This window comes from Podarcis vaucheri (genome assembly GCF_965113315.1).
Source record: "Podarcis vaucheri genome assembly, chromosome: Z".
NCBI classification, from domain to species: domain Eukaryota; kingdom Metazoa; phylum Chordata; class Lepidosauria; order Squamata; family Lacertidae; genus Podarcis; species Podarcis vaucheri.
Window position 1 is genome coordinate 48,550,524 of NC_138758.1, and position 19,626 is coordinate 48,570,149.

Sequence of the window (19,626 nt, forward strand, 5' to 3'; positions counted from 1 at the left end):
TTTAGGGATATATTCCAGCCAGGGGGAAACACTCCGCGGGCAAAGCAGGTCCAATGGGGGTGAGAGGCTGGGGAAGCATTCAAAGGTCCAGACTCAAGAGGTGTGAATGTGCCCTGAAACAATGGAACAGTTCAAATGTGAAACATCAGTGTGTGTGTGTGTGTATGTGTGTGGATAGCTAGCTAGCTAGCTAGCTAGAGATAGAAGACATGGTGATAGACAGATATAGATAGATACATCACTATTATTTATTTATTTATTTTATTATTATTATTATTATTATTATTATTATTATTATTATTATTATTATTATTATTATTATTTCCCCAGCCACTCTAGGCGGCTCCCAACCAAATATTAAAAACACAATATTTCCATAGGATTCAAAGGATAAGAAAAAGGGAAATGGACATATGTGCAAACAATGCAGCATAAGTACAATTTATAATTAATTTTTTTTACAAAATATGCATGAATCCAAATTACAAAAAACCTTTCACACTACACAAAACGAATATAAACAAAAACCCCACATATACAACAACTCTCCTTACAATCACTACATCCCTCCATCCACTCATTTCTCATTCCGATAAAACACTCCAACATTGAAACAAGGACTAGCTAACCAATAATCTTGTACGGAAAAATAGGCCCCCTAAATAAAAGCAACCCCACAGCAGCAGACCCCTCCCCATCCATTTCCTGCCCTGTGTTTCACCTGAGGTAATAAAGACGTCTCACCTAAGGACATTAAGGCCTTACCTTGAAGATGCCTCCCTTCTGCCAGGCAATCTTCTCAATGGTGTCACCCAAGATGCTGGTGTGGTCGATACCCAGAGAGGAAACCCCACACACAACCGGTTTCCTACAAGGAAGAGAAGGTGTGAGAAAGGCACCCCCTCTCCTTGGGCTTGGGGACTCTACTGTATCCAAACCACAAGTCTCAGTGAATGGCAATGAGGTCCAAGTGCGCGCACACACACACCTCATTTGAGAAAAACCCCGAGGTCAGTATTCCACCTCCCCTTTACTCGCCATGCCTTGCTGAGGTAGCTTGCGTGATGACAGGCCCATACAATGAGAATAGGACTGCTGCAAGCTAGTCCACAATTCCTGCAAGTTGGTGCTATTATGCTATGTGGGGCAGGCGACCCGGTTCTAGAACTGCCTGAAAGGTGTACCAGCTAGCATGGCACCGACTGTCCAATTTGGTTCCTCCCTTGCCAAAACTTCCAGTATCAGCAGTCATTCTCCATCTTAAGTTACGTAATCTTGTCACACTCTGCTGCCTGAACTTGCCTGTCTTTCTCTTCCTTCACATTTGTTTCGCCTTTTGTACCATGTCCCTTAAGACTGTAAGCAATTATATATATAATGACAACTACATGCTGATATGCTGAAAGCCAGTGTGATGCAGTGGGCAAAAGACTGAGAGACCTGGGGGCGTATCTCCACTCAGTCATGAACCTCAGTTGGGTGGACCTGAGCCAGGAATGGTCTCTCTGCTTAACCTACTGCACTGGGTTGTTATAAGGATATAATGTGGAGTGGGAAGGGCCATGTGCATTCATCATTAGCCCCTTAGAGAAAAGGTGGGAAAGGAAATAAATAACAATAATAATATAAATTAAGAAATGGAGCGCACACACCAGTAGGAAACTGCTTGGTGAACTATGCCCACTCATTAGGGAAGCAAGAAACTGCTCAATGTTCTTTATTTAATGAGATGGCATTCCAAGAATTTCCCACCAAGAAGATGACGGCCATTTTGAACCGTACACACATGCCCTACCTGATAATATTGGTGCAGTCATATGCACCACCAATGCCAACTTCCATGACTGCTAGGTCTACCTGGGAAGAAGAAAGGTGCGTATCAGCAAAGTACGTACACAGAGCATGTACACAGAGCAGGCACACGCCAGGGGAAGTTGGGCTGCAGCTTCCATTGTCTCTGACCACTGGCTCATGCTGGCTGGAGCTGATGCGGGTTCAAGAGTTATGGAAATCCTCCAAGCTGGGGGAAGGTTGGCCTTAAAGACACCTTCTGGGACTAGTGAGAGTTGGTCTCCAGCAACTTCTGGAGGGTGACATATTGGTTACCCCTGCACCATAAAGTGCAACATGGAATCTGAAGGGGAGGGGCATCCTTTATCCCTCTCTCGCTCTGAAAACTGGATAGACCTGAACAACACTATAAGGAGGGTGGCCACATGTCCTTCTCTACAGAGGACAGTCCTCTGTTTGAAAGTGTCGTCTGTTGGAAGGTTGTCCAGTCAAATCTGATAACAAAGGAAGAACAGGATGGGGCCTTGTTCATCTATAGTTAGCACCTGGACAGCAGAGTAAGCAACCAATCACACATTCACAGTCTTCCACACTAAGGTGAGTTTTCCATTGAAATTACAGCCATTATCTCTAAAATTGCACGGACTCATATAATATTTGCATGTGCTAATATGTATGCATCTATGCCCTCTTTTGTGGTGACAGAACATAAAAACAAGGCTCCTGTTCCAGGCTGTGCAAGCCCTAAGCAGAAGTACTCTTCTAAGAGGAACAGGGAGGAATGGCAATATTTTGCTGTAAATCCCATTTACCACGACTAGGAGCCATTGACAGGCTTCTATCTTCCACTAATCCAGGCTTCCTCAACCTCAGATGTTCTGAGACTACAACTCCCATCATCCCTGACCACTGGTCCTGCTAGCTAGGGATCATGGGAGCTGTAGGCCAAAAACATCTGGAAGGACCAAGGTTGAGGAAGCCTGCACTAATCTGTCTGATCTCCTCTTCTTTAAAGGGCCATGCGAGCAATGCCACCAAGCTCCTTAGGAACATAGGAAGCTGCCTTATACCAAGTCAGACTACTGGTCCCACCTATCTCAGTATTGTCTACCCTGAGTGGCAGCAATCTTCTCCATGATTTCTGGCAGGGTTCTCTCTCAGCCCAACCTGAAGACTAACCTGGGGTCTTCTGCATGCCTACCCAAAGCACGACCACTTCCTCCATGTCCGGCCCAGCACCTTAAAGGCCGAGATGTCATAACTGGGATGTATCCATACACCATGCATTTAAAGCACTATGATACTACTTTAAACATGGCTTCCTCCAAAGAATTATGGGAGCTACAATTCCTCGAGTTCCCTGTGAAGAAGGACTGATTTTTTAAACTACTCAGGCAACTGCAGCTCTGTGAGAGGAATAGAGGCCTCCTAACAAACCTCACCTTGAACGGACTACAGCTCCCATAATTCCTTGGGGGAAGCCACAGCTGTTCAAAGCAGAGTCATAGTACTTTAAATGTATGGTGTCAGTGTGGCTTAGACCCCAAGTCTAAGCCTAGTCTCACTCTGGTCAACGTTAACGAATGAGTCTGCAAGGAGTACCTTTTCCTGTAAGAAGACATGGAAAGCCATGATGGTGAGGAAACGGAAGTAGGCAGGCATGGCTGGATGTTCAGAAACCTTCGGAGAAAGCAAGATGTGGATTAGGAGGACTGCAATTCACCAATGAGCAATCTATACCCCAAAACAAAGCTTCTCTTTGTTCACCACTAATCAGCCAAACTGGGTTTCCTTGAGATGTGCACTCTGGGCTCCACAGTGCAGGAGACTTTCAAAATGTTGTGCTTAGTCCAACAGCAAAGCTAGAATTAAAAAAATTTTCCCCAGACAGTAGTCTTTTATTTCCATACAGCTATGTCAATATAAAGCCACCAACCACAAATCTATCAAAGCATACAACAATCAAAAGTTTCTTTTTTATTTAAATGCTTTTACAGCAAAAACAATCACACATCCGAATTATGTGAACTATTTTCTCACTCAAACTTTATGCAACACAGTTCCAGAAATACTTTATAGCAACATTTTGCTAACTTTTGAATACTTTTATTTGATTTTTTAAAAAGAGGAATGGCTGAGAAATGTTTTAAATAAACCAAGATAATTTTAAATATATATACAAAATGGCAAAAGTGACAGCTCTGAACCCACAAAATCACAACTCTAGGCAGAAATCTACTAATGGAAAACAATCATTTTGCCTTATCAATCCTTCTATTTCTAATGTTCATGCTGTGAGTGGCGTTGATGATGTAGCCTAAACACCACCATCCATGCACAAGACAAAGTGGATCAGCAGACCAGGGGAACCCCCAAGGTTTGCAGCAGTATCACAAGAAACCCCCAACACTCTCTTGAAACCATCCCAAAACAGGCCCACAAAGACTATGCATGATCAGCAGCTAGAGAATGACAACTGACTTGGCAGTCTGGTAATGGAATGGGAGATTCTGTCAAAACTAGAAACAGAACTGCTAGAACCCAAAACTAAGAATTTGTCAAAAATGTATAACTTGCTGTTGAAATGGAATACTCAGGATGAAACGGTGAAATCTGTTATGTTTAAATGGGCACAAGATGTTGGACATAATATTATGTTTGCTGACTGGGAACAGTTATGGACCACAGGTATGAAGTTTACGGCATGTAATGCCTTAAGAGAGAATATTATGAAAATGATATACAGGTGGTACATGACCCCAGTCAAGCTTGCAAAAATCTATCATTTGCCCGATAATAAATGCTGAAAATGTAAAGAAACGGAAGGTACATTCTTTCACCTTTGGTGGACGTGCCCAAGGATTAAGGCTTTCTGGGAAATGATATATTATGAACTGAAAAAGGCATTTAAATATACCTTCTTGAAGAAACCAGAGGCCTTTCTTCTGGGCATTGTCGGCCAATTGGTGCCAAAGAAGGATAGAACTTTCTTTATGTACGCCACAACAGCAGCAAGAATACTTATTGCAAAGTATTGGAAGACACAAGATCTACCCACTTTGGAAGAATGGCAGATGAAGGTGATGGACTATATGGAATTGGCAGAAATGACTGGCAGAATCCGAGAGCTGGGAGAAGAGTCGGTGGAAGAAGACTGGAAGAAATTTAAAGACTATCTACAGAAATATTGTAAAATTAATGAATGATAGAATGATGTTGGATAGCAACTGTCAGGGAACTGACATCAGAGGGAAAGGAGGTGATAGGGCTCCCAGAGACTGGGAGAGACTCAACAGCCAAAGCAGGGACCAGCAGGGGGAGCGCGGGGTCTTGGGAGGAAGGTCTCAGGGATACTGAGAGAGATGCAGCAACGCAGGCAGGAAGCAGGGGGGAGAAAGGGGTGAGAGACACGTCCAGTGAAAATAGTGGGGAGGTGTCAGAAGCAATTGCAGGGAGACCCATGCTTCGTCGGAAGCTGTCACGTCGTGAGTCCAGGAGACGTGTTTCCGTTAAGGAACTTCTTTGTTGGAGGCGTTTCCGCAAACAGCCACTGTCGGACTCTAACAGTGACTAGAGCAGACATGTCTGAGGAGCTCTGTCACACACAGAGGTTTGTGGGGCCGCACAAACTCTGAAGGGGCACCCTTTTAAGCACAAGCAGCTAATCATCCCCTGATAGCAGTCCGACAGTCTTTGTACGCTGCCTGTGCAGGAGAAAGCATCATGAGCGACCCAGCCGGAGCAGGGGGAGGAGCTGATCCAAGCTTGGAAGAAAGATGCCGAGCATTGGAGGTCCAACTGGCGCTGCAGACGGCGAGGCTCGAGGAGAGGAGGGCTCAAGATGCAGACAAGAAGGGGAGAACCACTCAGTTCCCCAGAAAGGTACCAGGATTGGTGCAGAAGTTTGGGGGGGACCCCAAGGATTACCATGCCTTTAGGACTGAAATGCAATATGCCCTGAATGTCCAGTTTGATGAGTTCCCTGATGAGGAATCTCGAGTTGCTTTTGTAATTGGGCATCTTGAGAAGGGCGCGCGGGACTGGGTTCGACCCCTGATGGCAACGCACAACGATATCCTAAAGGACACTATGAAATTTTTTCGTGCAATGGATATCATGTTTTCCAGCGACGTTGAGGAAGGGTTGGTGCGCAGACAGTTAATGGCTTGCAAGCAGGGAAGCAGATCTGTCCGTGAGTACTGGACTGAATTTACCATGCTGATTCACAGATTGGGGTGGGATTTATCGGCAGCACCCATTCAGATGCTATTTGAAGAAGGTCTTTCTTCAGCTGTGAAAGACGAGCTAGCCAGGAGCCCCAGGGCGGTGTCTATGGATCAGCTGACCAAATCTGCGCTGACCATTGGAGCGCGCCAGGAGGCAAGAGCCTTAGAGAGGCGGGAAGGAAGAGGGGAACGTTGGAAGGAGTTACGCATTCCAGACATTCCTGAGCCAGCTTTCCCGCCGGCAGAGCCGATGGAAATCGGAACAGCCCGCGCGCGCGCAGTTTCAAAGCCCAGTGAGGGGGCGAAGAAGGAGGGAAAGGGAGCCCGGAAATGCTATCTCTGCCAACAGCCAGGCCACTTTGCCAGAGTCTGCCCCCAGAGGAAGGAATGGCAAGGAATGGTGGGGGCTGTTGAGGGGAAAGAGCAGGGAGAAACGGAGCAGGTAAAAGTCAACGCCTGGTTGCCATCAGGGCACTGCAGCCAGGCCAAAGAGCAGTGAAAGTGCCCCTTCCCCAAGTGCCAGTGCCAGAAGCTCCTCGACCGGCCCTAGTGATTGAAGTGTCGCTAGAGCTGCAAAATGGACACCCCCTAAAAATAAAGGCACTGTTGGACTCAGGCAGCTCCTGCAATTTTATGAGCAAGGAGTTTGCTGCTGAACACCAGATACAGACTATCCCTTTAAGCAACCCCCTGCAGGTGACCACGATTGATGGCAGGGAACTGTTGGGAGGAGGAGTCAGCTTGCAGACCATCCCAATGATAATGAGGGTGGCAAGGCACACAGAACTGATAGCTTTCAATGTGGCCACCTTGGGAGGTGCTCCCATTATTTTGGGAATGAGCTGGCTAGCCCTACATGATCCGCTGGTGGGCTGGCATCAAAGAGTGGTTTCCTTCGGTTCCGCACATTGCTTAGAACACTGCAGGGGGGAAAAGGGGTCAGCAGGGGCCCAAGCCACCCTGGCAGGGACTGAAGTAGTGGAGAAGGGAAAGGTGCCACCACAGTATGCTGATCTCAGCGACGTGTTCAGCGAGAAGGAAGCTGACCAACTACCTCCGCATAGACCCTTTGATTGCCAGATCAATTTACTCCCTGGAGCACAGCTTCCTGTAGGCAAGTTGTATGCCATGTCAGACAGGGAAATGCAGGAGTTGCGAGCGTTCATTGACAAGAACCTGAAGAGGGGCTTCATCAGAGAGTCCAAAGCAGCGGGGGGTAGCCCAGTGTTTTTTGTGGATAAAAAAAACACGGACAAGCCGAGACTGGTATGTGACTTTCGGGCCCTAAATGCAGTGACAGAGCCGGCGGCTTTTCCTATGCCCAGGATTGATGATATTTTGACCAGGGTGCGGAAGGGAAAGATTTTTACAAAGCTGGACCTAAGGGGGGCGTACAACCTGATACGTATAAGGAAAGGGGATGAATGGAAGACCACCATGTTCACCCCTTTGGGGGCATTTGAATACTTAGTTATGCCTTTTGGATTACAAACAGGCTCCGCGTGTTTTCAAGCTTTCATGAACCACGTACTGGGGCCTTTGCTCTACAAGAATTGCGTGGCCTTCTTAGATGACGTGTTGGTGTATTCGGAGAATGAGGAGCAACATGTGAGAGACGTTAGAGAAGTGTTGAGCAGGCTGCAAGCCAACAGACTGTGGGTGAAACTGGAGAAGTGTCAGTTTCATACCAAGGAGGTGGAATTCCTGGGGTACCGCTTGTCAGATAAGGGGTTGGCCATGGATCCCGGCAAGGTTCAAGCGGTGCTGGAATGGAAAACACCCAAGACCAAGAAGGATGTGCAGAGGTTCCTAGGGTTTGGAAACTTTTATCGTAAGTTCATCCGCAACTTCGCCCACCTGACGGCGCCCATCACGGACTGTCTCAGCAGCAAAAAGAAGTTTGTTTGGACGGGGGAGGCGGAGCGAGCGTTTGAGGAACTGAAAAGGGCCTTCGCCTCTGGCGAACAACTTCTACATGTGGATTTACAAAAAAAGCTGAGGGTCGAAACAGACGCGTCGGACAGAGCTATAGGGGCGGTGCTTCTTCTGCAGCCGGGGAAGGAGGGGTCTGAGTGGCGACCGTGTGCCTTCTTTTCGCGGAAGCTGAACAAGTCTGAGAGGAACTACACGGTGTACGACCGGGAACTTCTTGCAATTTATGAGGCCTTCCGGAGATGGAGGCACCTACTAATTGGTGCACAACAGAAGGTGCAAGTGTGCACGGACCATAAGAATCTAGAGTATTGGAGAACTGCGCGAGTGCTCAACCAACGGCAGTTGAGATGGGCCCAGGAGTTCTCCAAATTTAACTTTGAGATTTGTTACGTACCAGGCCCGGAGAACGTTAGGGCGGACGCTCTCTCACGCAAACCTGAATATTTGGAGGGAGAGGGTGTACCCGAAGAGACCCATGTCATTCCCGAGGACCGCTGGGTGTGTGGGGCGGCATTGGTGGGGCAAAGGGAACTGGTAGAGGGAACGGGGCAGGATGAATACGCCCAGGACAAACTCATGAGTCTTAGGAGGGAGGGAGACAAACCCGGGGGTTTTGAGGAGAGAAATGGGGCGTTGTACTACAAGGGAGCGTTATACATACCTGAAGGGGAATTGAGGGAAAAGGTACTCAAGCAACTGCACGATAACCCCACAGCAGGGCATTTTGGGCAACACAAAACCATGTGGCTGGTTACCAGGGAATTCTGGTGGCCCAAGGTCAGGGAAGATGTGCGTGAATATGTGAGAGGGTGTGACCGATGCCAACGAGCCAAGGGGGAGAGGCGGGCACCGGCAGGTTTATTAGAACCACTACCCACGCCGGAAAGACCGTGGGAGGCAGTGGCAATAGATTTTATGACTGATCTGCCCAGGTCCAAAGGGAAAACAGCCATTATGGTGGTGGTAGATCTGTTAACCAAGATGGCCCACTTTATAGCCTGCTCACATGCGGTCACAGCAGAAGAAACCGCCAAATTGTTTGTGGAAAATGTGTTTAGGTTGCATGGCGCCCCCTTGAGGGTGGTTTCGGACCGAGGGAAACAATTTACTTCCAGGTTCTGGAGGAAGCTCATGAGCTTACTGCAGGTAGAGGTTAATTTCTCTACTGCCCGTCATCCAGAAACCAACGGGCAGGCGGAAAGAGCTAATGGTGTCCTCCAGCAATATTTGAGGTGTTATGTTAATGACAGAGAGAATGATTGGGTGGAGAAGCTGGCGTTGGCAGAATTTGCTTACAACAATGCAGAGAACGTGTCCACGGGGATGAGCCCTTTTTTGGCCAATCACGGGTGTCATCCCCGAGCCTTCCCAGGGGGGGAGGGGGAGAACTGGAGCGTTCCAGCAGCAGAACAGTTCGTTGAAGAAATGGAAGCGATCCATCGCCAACTCCAACTTAATTTAAACCGGGCGAAGGAGGAATATAAGAGGCAGGCAGACAAGACCAGAAGGGAAGGGGAAAGCATTAGGGTGGGAGACCAGGTGTGGCTGTCCACCCAAGGGTTACCATTTAAAGGAGGTTGTAAGAAGTTAAGACCCAAAAGACTGGGCCCATTTGAAGTCACGCAACAGGTCAACCCAGTGGCTTTCAGACTCCGGTTACCGAACCACATGAAGTTGCACCCAGTGTTCCACAGATCGTTGCTGTCACCGTATATAGGGGACAGAGAGGGGAGGGTCAATAGGGGACCAGCGATGGAGGAAAAAGAACACAGTTACCATGCAGCGGAGATCCTAGATTCCAGGTGGAGGGGAGAGCAAGTAGAGTATTTGGTAATGTGGGAAGGGGAACCGGAGTCGGAAAACACCTGGGTCAGGGCAGAGGATGTAGATGACGAGGTTCTAATTGAAACTTTTCACCAGAGATTCCCTCGAAAACCCCAGCCAGTGGCGAGGTTCCGGAGGGAATACTTCGCCACCACAGACGAAGAAGAGGAGTTGGAGGGGTTCTCTGATTCCGAGGTGGAGGAGGATTCAGCGAGTCGGAACAAAGACCGATGGAGGGAGATGTTCGAGACGTCGGAAGATGAAGAGGATTCGTTTCGGGGTTTCAGATCCTCACCGCCCAGAGGAGAGGGAGGGGGCGGGGGGGAAGGGGGCCCTGGAGGGGAGGTGGATGTCAGGGAACTGACATCAGAGGGAAAGGAGGTGATAGGGCTCCCAGAGACTGGGAGAGACTCAACAGCCAAAGCAGGGACCAGCAGGGGGAGCGCGGGGTCTTGGGAGGAAGGTCTCAGGGATACTGAGAGAGATGCAGCAACGCAGGCAGGAAGCAGGGGGGAGAAAGGGGTGAGAGACACGTCCAGTGAAAATAGTGGGGAGGTGTCAGAAGCAATTGCAGGGAGACCCATGCTTCGTCGGAAGCTGTCACGTCGTGAGTCCAGGAGACGTGTTTCCGTTAAGGAACTTCTTTGTTGGAGGCGTTTCCGCAAACAGCCACTGTCGGACTCTAACAGTGACTAGAGCAGACATGTCTGAGGAGCTCTGTCACACACAGAGGTTTGTGGGGCCGCACAAACTCTGAAGGGGCACCCTTTTAAGCACAAGCAGCTAATCATCCCCTGATAGCAACTAAGGGGTTTCCAGCTGTAATGATTTAAGAGAATGTGAAAAAAAGGGTTATAAATGGGTTAAAATCTAATGGTAAGGATTTGCTGAACCAATAAATTGAAGTGGAATACAAAAAAGGGAGGTATGAGGAGGTCCGGGAAATAAGCTAAAAGAAAATAGGTAAAAGAAAAAATGTATGTTTTTAACTGTTTTTATTTTGTATTTTTCTTTTTCCTTTTTCATTTTTACTGTTATATTTCAAAAAAAATTAATAAATATTTTATTTTAAAAAAGGAATGGGAGATTCTGGGAAAAGGCCATTGCTGACCATCAGGGACAGTGAACAGGAGCCCCTCACACGGCAACACTGGTGGCGAACAGGTTCTGCTGCACTCACCTTGCTCTCCTCCAACCGATTATACACCTGCCAGAAGTACTTGCTGAACAGCTCCTTGCTGATGGGCTGCCCATTAATCCGGATCCTCTCGCGTACTTGAACCAGATGTGGAGAACTTTGGAGAGAAACAGACAGAGAGGATTAAGCCCTAGACCCCGTGCGAATCCACCAAGTAGAGCCCAGATATCACTGCATGCCCTGCTGCATTGTCTCCTACAAACTGGTGAAGGGCAGCTGAGGCATGAGGCTGGGCACCCTCGTGGCTGCAGCAGTGCTGTCGCATGCCAGGATGCAAAGCAGCAACAAGTTGGTAACAGGTGTGAAAGGATGCACATCTGTATCTGCTGCCACCCCCAAAACTCCCCTCCGCCCCGTTTGGCGCTGTCCTACCTCATCCCAGTCTCAGCATGGCCACTACACGTTGACCCACCTGCTCCCTAATAATAATAATAATAATAATAATAATAATAATTTATTATTTATACCCCGCCCATCTGGCTGGGTCCCCCCAGCACTCTAGGCAGCTTCCAACAAAACACTAAAATACAATAACCTATTAAACATTAAAAGCTTCCCTAAACAGGGCTGCTTTTAGATGTCTTCTAAAAGTTTGGTTGTTATTTTTCTCATTGACATCTAGTGGGAGGGCGTTCCACAGGGTGGGCACCACTACCGAGAAGGCCCTCTGCCTGGTTCCCTGTAGCTTTGCTTCTCGCAGGGAGGGAACTGCCAGAAGGCCCTCGGCACTGGACCTCAGTGTCCGGGCAGAACGATGGAGGTGGAGACGCTCCTTCAGGTATGCTGGACCGAGGCCGTTTAGGGCTTTAAAGGTCAGCACCAACACTTTGAATTGTGCTCGGAAACGTCCTGGGAGCCAGTGTAGGTCTTTCAAGACCGGTGTTATGTGGTCTCGGCAGCCGCCCCCAGTCACCAGTCTAGCTGCCACATTCTGGATTAATTGCAGTTTCTGGGCCACCTTCAAAGGTAGCCCTACATAGAGCGCATTGCAGTAGTCCAAGCGAGAGATAACCAGAGCATGAACTACTCTGGCAAGACAGTCCGCGGGCAGGGAGGGTCTCAGCCTGCGTACCAGGTGGAGCTGGTAAACAGCTGCCCTGGACACAGAACTGGCCTGTGTCAAAGAATTGACAGAATTTAAAAAACTATGATTCCCAGAGTGGTTTAATGATCAACCCTTCTTCCCAGGGAATCCTTGGAATTGCAGCTTTGAGGGGGAATAGAGACCTCCTAACAACTCTCATCACCCTTGACAAATTACAGCCCCCTGCATTCTTTTTTTGTGGGGTGGAAGCAATGGCTGTTTAAAACTGGTATCATCGTGCTTTTAATGTATGGTGGGAATGTGAACCAAGAGGGGCCAAGCCAGTCCAGCCCTCTGTTTCCTGCTTGGCAGGGGGTTGGACTCGATGGCCCTCGTGGTCTCTTCCAACTCTATGATTCTATGATTCTAACTCAGCAGCACCTACCTGTAGAAACCAGTCTTTAAGCCATAGTTGCGAAGAATGCGTTCTGTGAAGGCACATGCTGAACCCTGAGGTGGGGGAGAAGCGCGAAATAAATTAACAAGTGGACAAAGGCAAGAAGGGAGGGTGTCCCTTCTTCTAGTAGGAAGGCAAGCTCAAGTTCTACCCACACACTGCTGGTTAAAAAAGAAATCGGGACAGGGACACATCTATCTGGCAAGCGGAATCTGGACAAAATTGCTACCCAAGACAACTCAGCTGATTTGATACAGGAGCCCAAGTAATACATATACATAGCTACTCATTCAAATGGGGGTTCATTTAGAATTGCTCATTAACTTACACTGTGGGTGGGAGGGTGGGGGAGTGAGAATACTGTGAGCCATCTGGCCTGGTTAAAGCCTGCAAATCAACCACCATCTGGATGTTTTCTAACCACCCCACCTTTCTTAGGACATATCTGGTGCTTTTCCATTCATGAACTCTTCCTTTTGTTCTTTCTTCGCAAGAAAAAGGATATTATTCCCATTTTTACAGTTGGAGAACTGAGAGAGATAAAGATTTTGCCCAGGACCAAACAATGGGCAGCCCAGGAAATAATAATAATAATAATAATAATAATAATGTGATTCTGGTGGAGGGCTGGCAAGAAATACAATACATAGCAACAATATTATATCCTGCCCTTTTGGCACCCTAACCATAAACCATAAACACAACTGGAAAAACTAGAAGCACTAAAAATGTTTAGAACGTTTTGCTTAAGAACGGCATTTCTTTAAAAACAGTGTCTGGATTAAAAGAGTATGTTTTGTGTCCATGTATATCAGAGATAGTCAACATGGTGTCCTCCGGATGTTGATGGTTAGAAATGCTGGTTGGGACTGAGGTGAGTTGTATTTTAGCAGTGTCCGGTGGTGTCACATTAGCTACCCCTTGTATATACACACTAATGAATAAATCCAGGTCTGCATCCAATCACGCAGAAAAGCCAGACTGAGTCAGCTCTTCAGACTAAGGCTGGGCGATGTTTGGTTTTCAACATTGCGATATACAACCAGCTAAACATCGTTATATACCAACATATCACAATGTCTGAAATAAGAATGGAACTCTATAACAAGGAGGTAACCTGCTTTTTAATAAAGGCTTGCTTTGTAATATGAAGGGAAGCTATTCAGGGGAAACCAAACAACATAAACACAAGAAAAATAAAAACAAAAATCACTCCCCCCAACCCTGTGTAATCGCTAGTGGGGGTGGTTGGGAGGGAAGAGAAGGGAAGCGGGGGGGGGAGCGCATAAAGCAGCATAGGGTTCGGGAACAAATGTGTGAGAAAGCAGAAGGGCTAGGGGAGAACTGAGGAGAGTTCAAGCGTAAGGGGAAGAAAATGGGAAACATACCGAGGGGGGGCATAGACACGAGGGAGACACAGACAAAATAATCTTTCATAAAAGCTTTCCTGTACAGCCCCTGTATAGGAAAAGTTCCAAAGTGCCGAATCCGCCTGGCTCTGTAAAGAGCCCTTGTGACGCCTTCCCAAAACCAGACAAAAGGGATTTTGTAATTTTCCATAAAATTGACCCCGTGAGGCCAATATTTGGCGCCTCCAAGTGGATCCTCACTTTTATGCATCTTCTCAATTTTGCGGCATCTCAGCACCACTTCTGGCTTGAGGGAGGCGGTGCCAGGGCTCTGGCAGCATCCCAGAGCCCTTGTGCCATCCTCCCAAGGCCAAACAAAATGGAAGGGCCTTTGTAATCCTCCATAAAATGGCGTCCTGTGGAGGCCAATATTTGGCGCCCCAGCTTTGGGAAGATGGTGTCAGGGCTCTGACAGCATCCCAGAGCCCTTGTGCCATCCTCCCAAGGCCAAACAAAATGGAAGGGCCTTTGTAATCCTCCATAAAATGGCGTCCTGTGGAGGCCAATATTTGGCGCCCCGGCTTTGGGAAGATGGTGTCAGGGCTCTGACAGCATCCCAGAGCCCTTGTGCCATCCTCCCAAGGCCAAACAAAATGGAAGGGCCTTTGTAATCTTCCACAAAATGGCGTCCTGTGGAGGCCAAAATTTGGTGCCCCGGCTTTGGGAAGGTGGTGCCAGGGCTCGGACAGCATCCCAGAGCCCTTGCGCTGTCCTCCCAAGGCCAAACAAAATGGAAGGGCCTTTGTAATCTTCCACAAAATGGCGTCCTGTGGAGGCCAATATTTGGCGCCCCGGCTTTGGGAAGGTGGTGTCAAGGCCCTGACAGCATCCTAGAGCCCTTGCGCTGTCATCCCAAGGCCAAACAAAATGGTAGGGCCTTTGTAATCTTCCATAAAATGGCGCCTGTGAGGCCAATATTTGGCGCCCCCAAGTGGATCTTCTCAATTTTGCAGCAGCTCAACACCACTTCCGGCTTTGGGAAGGTGGTGTCAGGGCTCTGACAGCATCCCAGAGCCCTTGCACTGTCCTCCCAAGGCCAAACAAAATGGAAGGGTCTTTGTAATCTTCCATAAAATGGCGGCCTGTGGAGGCCAATATCTGGCGCCCCCAACAGGAGCGTCTCAATTGCGCCCCCAACTGGAGCGTCTCAATTTCACACCACCTTATGTCAGCACCATGTGCAGAGAAACATCCAGCACTCCAAATCCCGCACTGCGGCTAAGCAAGGCGCCTGGCTTTGGGAAGGAAGCTGCAGGGTCCCAGAGCCCTCCGTCCGTCCTTAGGAGATGCAATACACTTGCAGCAAAATAGCAGAGTGAAATGCATGCACACACACACACACACCCCGCTGCTTATGTCCGGGGAGTAAGGATTGTTCCGTCTTCACAAACCCCTTCCACATGAGAGACATGTGTCGGTTAAAGTGAGATAAGGGATGGCTCTCCTGAGGTAACAAAACAGAAGCCCCGAAAAGCCCCACAGCTGAAGGACACCTTCGTTTCTCAGAAACCATCAGTAGAAGAACCACAATAAAGCGCAGTAGTTCCATTGGACCTTTTTGTACAGTTCTGGGGCTCCACCACTAGAGGGGCAGTCAGGATTTTTGGGTGGCTGAAACAGCATAGCGCTATGTCAAAATGAGAACAGAATGGTGGACTGGAAACAGCATTAAGTACCTACAGGAAAAGCAGGGCTTGTATGCTCTCTCCTAGATAACAGAGAAGGCTCTGCTACTTGAAACGGCGTGGAGACCGACAGACCGAAATGAGCATCTGACATACACAGAGGCCAGAAAGGAAAAGGGCTGCATGAGGGCTGGGCGATGTCTGGTTTCAGGATCGTGATATATCAACAGCTAAACATTGCGATATACCGATACAGAACGATGTCTGAAATAAGGATGGAACTCTGTAGAGACAACCCGGGTAATCCCTTGGCAACTGCTACTACTTGGGGGTCTAAAACTTACAAAATTTAACTTCCCTTTAACATATTGCTACAACTGTTATTTTATAGTACAGGTAATTTGTAAATTAGCACATTTTCAAAAAAATTAAAGCTGTAGGAGTAATTAGTAGCATAGATATCAAACGCAAGGTGAGAAAATGTTCCCTAACAGACACGAGGGAGACACAAACACAGAAAGGGAGAAGGGAGGAAGGAGCCATTGGCTGTGAAATATTTTAAACTGTTTTTAATTGTTTCAATTGTTTTAATGTAGAGTTTTAATGGGGGGTGTATTTCTTGGGGTGGGGGTAATTGTGAAATGTCCATATGGTAGTTTGTATTTTTAGCTTAGTTATTTATGTTAGCTAAATTATAAAAGTTATTTAAGGGGAGAGGGACAGGGCTGTCCCAAGAGAGGGTCCTAGCCAACATGTCCGGGGGAAGTTCCACGGGGGGGGGGGTGCATTGGGATACCCAATCTCGGTGGTTGGCAGGAGGAGGAGTTACTCGAGGGCCAGACCATGTCATTACCAAGGAGGCAGGTTTAGTCATTGCCTGCAGGTCTGGTCCTGACCAGAAGGATGCAGGTATCAACAAGGGTGTCCTACATGACCTTAAGGTGCTGCTGTGCAATGCCAGGTCAAAGATTCATAAGACCACTGCCATCCATAATTTGAACATGGATGGAGGAGTTGACCTGGCAGGTGTAACAGAAACTTGGTTAGACATGGCAGATGTTCTTGCTCCTGTTTGTCTACCAGGTTTCTCTTATGCACAGCAGCCCAGGGCATGTGAGTGGGAAGGGGGGGGGTGGCAGTGATTTTTAGGAAGCTATTAGTTATCACCAGGTGTCCTGCTAGGGAGAGAGACCCAGTTTTCTGAGTGCATGTTCTAGAACTTGGGCAATAGGAGCAGTACAGCATTCCTATTGTGGACTGACCTCCTCGCTGCACCAAGGATTCCCTGCCAGAGCTGCTTCGGGTCATGACACATGTTCTCCTGGAGATGCCTAGTTTGATTGTCCTGTGGGATTTTAACATCCATGCCGACATAACCTTACAAGGGGCCTCTTGGGACTTCGTGTAAAGCATGACCTCCATGGGGCTGTCCCTCAATAAGTTTGGCCTGACTCATAGCCATGGACATGACTTAGATCTGGTGCTTTTGCCTCTGTGGACGTGGGTGATCTGATGCTAAGTTCCAGTGAAACAAAAGAAGTGCCACGGTCAGAGAACTTCCTGGTGCAACTGGACTTCTCTATGACCCTTCCCCTACACAGAGAGGTGAGACCAATTCAAATGGTCCATCCCTGCTACTTAATGGATCCAAATGGCTCCCAGAGAGTAGTAGGGGATGTATTATCCCATGCTGATTGCCTTTCAGTTGATTCCCTGGTGGCACACTGGAATGCAAACTGTCTGGCTCTGAAGTGCCCTCCAATTGCATGGAGCCTCGAAGGCCCCTGTGGTTTCCCCCAGAGCTGAAGGCAACAAAACTATTGTTGAGATGGCTAGAGGGCCAGTGGCGAAAAACTCATTCCAAATCGGACCAAACATAGGTTAGAGCTCAATATCTAGCCTACCAAGTGGAGAAAGTCATGGTGAAGAGGACCTTCTTCACCACCTCTACTGTATCTGCAGAAAACAGTACTAGGAGACTCTTTCAGGTGGTTTGTAGCCAATTATTGCCCAGTCTCATCTTTCATTCCTGGGCAAGATGATTGTGTGGTCCCTGAACAACTCCAGGTATGTCTGGAGGATGTGGACCATTTGGATCCCTTCCATTCGGGATTCAGGCCCCATCACAGGATGGAAACCGTCTTGGTCGTGCTGGTCGATGATCTCTGGTGGGCTAGGGATAGAGGTGAAAGCTGTTTCCTGGTTCTGCTGGATCTCTCAGCGGCTTTGATACCAATGACCATGGCATCCTTCTGGACCATCTAAGCAGGTTGGGAGCTGAGGGGACTGTTATGCAGTGGTTCCACTCCTTCCTCTTGGGTTGTGTCCATAAAGTGGTGTTGGGGGTGAATGTTTGGACTCCTGGTCATTCACTTGTGGGGTGCCTCAGGGCTCTGTCCTCTCCTGCATGCATCTTAGTATTTATATGAAGCCATGGACAGAGATAATCTGGGGGTTAGGGCTGGGCTGTCACCAATATGCTGATGACACTCAGCTCTATCTGCTGATGGATGGCCACACCAACTCGGCCGCGGACACACTGACCAGATGCTTGGAAGCTGTGGCTGGATGGTTTCGTGGGAGCCGATTGAAACTAAATCCTTCGAAGACAGAGGTCCTATGGCTGGGTCGGGATGGCATGGGGATGAGGGACCAACTCCCTTCTCTTGCGGGAGCCCAATTAGTGCCACTGCCTTCCTTTAAGAGTTTGGGTGTAATCCTTGACGCCTCCCTTTCCATGGAGGCGCAGATTACAGCAACAGCCAAGGCGACATTTTTCCACCTTCGCCACATCAAGCAGTTGGTCCCTTACCTTTCCCGCCCTGACCTGGCCACAGTGACCCATGCGACGGTCACCTCCAGGCTTGACTACTGTAATTTGCTCTACGTGAGGCTGCCCTTGAAGCTGTCCCAGAAACTCCAGCGGGTGCAGAATGCTGCAGCGAGGCTCCTCACGGGGTCTCTGCCATGGGAGCATATTCACCTAGTGCTTTTCCAGCTGCACTGGCTCCCGGTGGAGTACAGGGTCAGATTTAAGGTGCTGCTTTTGACCTTTAAAGCCCTTCACGGCCTAGGACCCTCGTATCTACGGGACCACCTGTCCCAGTATGCCCCACGGAGAGCCTCAAGGTTCATAAATAGCAACACTCTAGATGTCCCGGGCCCTAAGGAAGTTAGACTGGCTTCAACCAGAGCCAGGGCCTTTTCAACACTGGCCCCGGCCTGGTGGAACGCTCTGCCTCATGAGACCAGGGCCCTGCAGGATCTGATTTCTTTCCGCAGGGCCTGTAAGGCAGAGTTGCTCCGCCTGGCCTTTGGCTTGGAGCCAATTTGATTCCCTCCCCCTCAACAGTTGTTGTTGTTGTTACAAATATTATAATAACAACAACAACAACAGTTGTTGTTGTTAAAGAAGCTTAAACAAGAGGGCAAGGTTTATTTTTATTTTCTTTAACTCAGAAGTAAATAACCCAGTTTATTTTTCCACGGGACTAGCAGCAACTTCCAAGAAAGCCCCAGCGGAGGGCAGCAGCAGTTCAAATGGCAGGGCTGGACAACAACTTAGGGGGGGTCTGGGGAGGCGAGGCCGAAAGGGCTTCCTGCTCTTGTGAGGACCCCAGTATGGCTCGGGTGTCAGGTCTTGTGGGCAGGCAGAGACAGCCCAAAGAAAGAAGAAGAAGAGTTTGGATTTGATATCCTGCCTTTCACTCCCTTTAAGGAGTCTCAAAGCGGCTAACATTCTCCTTTCCTTTCCTCCCCCACAACAAACACTCTGTGAGGTGAGTGGGGCTGAGAGACTTCACAGAAGTGTGACTGGCCCAAGGTCACCCAGCAGCTGCAGGTGGAGGAGCGGAGACAAGAACCCGGTTCCCCAGATTAGGAGTCTACAGCTCTTAACCACTACACCACACTGGCTCTCAGAGGAAGGAAAGGGACTCCCAGCAAGAAGCTTGGAGCTGCGTCTCCCTCAACCGCCTACCAGCCTAGCACCTGCACTTAAAAAAAGCTCATGATAAAGTTCCCAGGTAGGCTGCTTTCTTCAGCACCTGCTCTTATGATTCGTTGCAGGAGGCAGAGGAGAGTTGAGGGGCAGCAGGAATGAGGAGAGGAGCAATGACCGAACTCACGGTTTTCCCC

General features: G+C 48.5%; 1 protein-coding gene across 3 annotated transcripts in view; it reads right to left on the reverse strand.

The window, feature by feature from the left end:
- The window catches only part of FPGS (folylpolyglutamate synthase), a 48,848-nt gene that overhangs the window by 15,323 nt on the left and 13,899 nt on the right, over window positions 1-19,626 (reverse strand). For all 3 annotated transcript variants that reach the window (XM_082208913.1, XM_082208911.1, XM_082208912.1), the window contains exons 4-8: window positions 12,444-12,508; window positions 10,957-11,071; window positions 3,394-3,471; window positions 1,796-1,857; window positions 766-868 (exon numbers count right to left, since the gene is read on the reverse strand). In XM_082208913.1, the coding sequence (XP_082065039.1) occupies window positions 766-868; window positions 1,796-1,857; window positions 3,394-3,471; window positions 10,957-11,071; window positions 12,444-12,508 (423 nt within the window). The remainder of the gene's footprint in view (window positions 1-765; window positions 869-1,795; window positions 1,858-3,393; window positions 3,472-10,956; window positions 11,072-12,443; window positions 12,509-19,626) is intronic.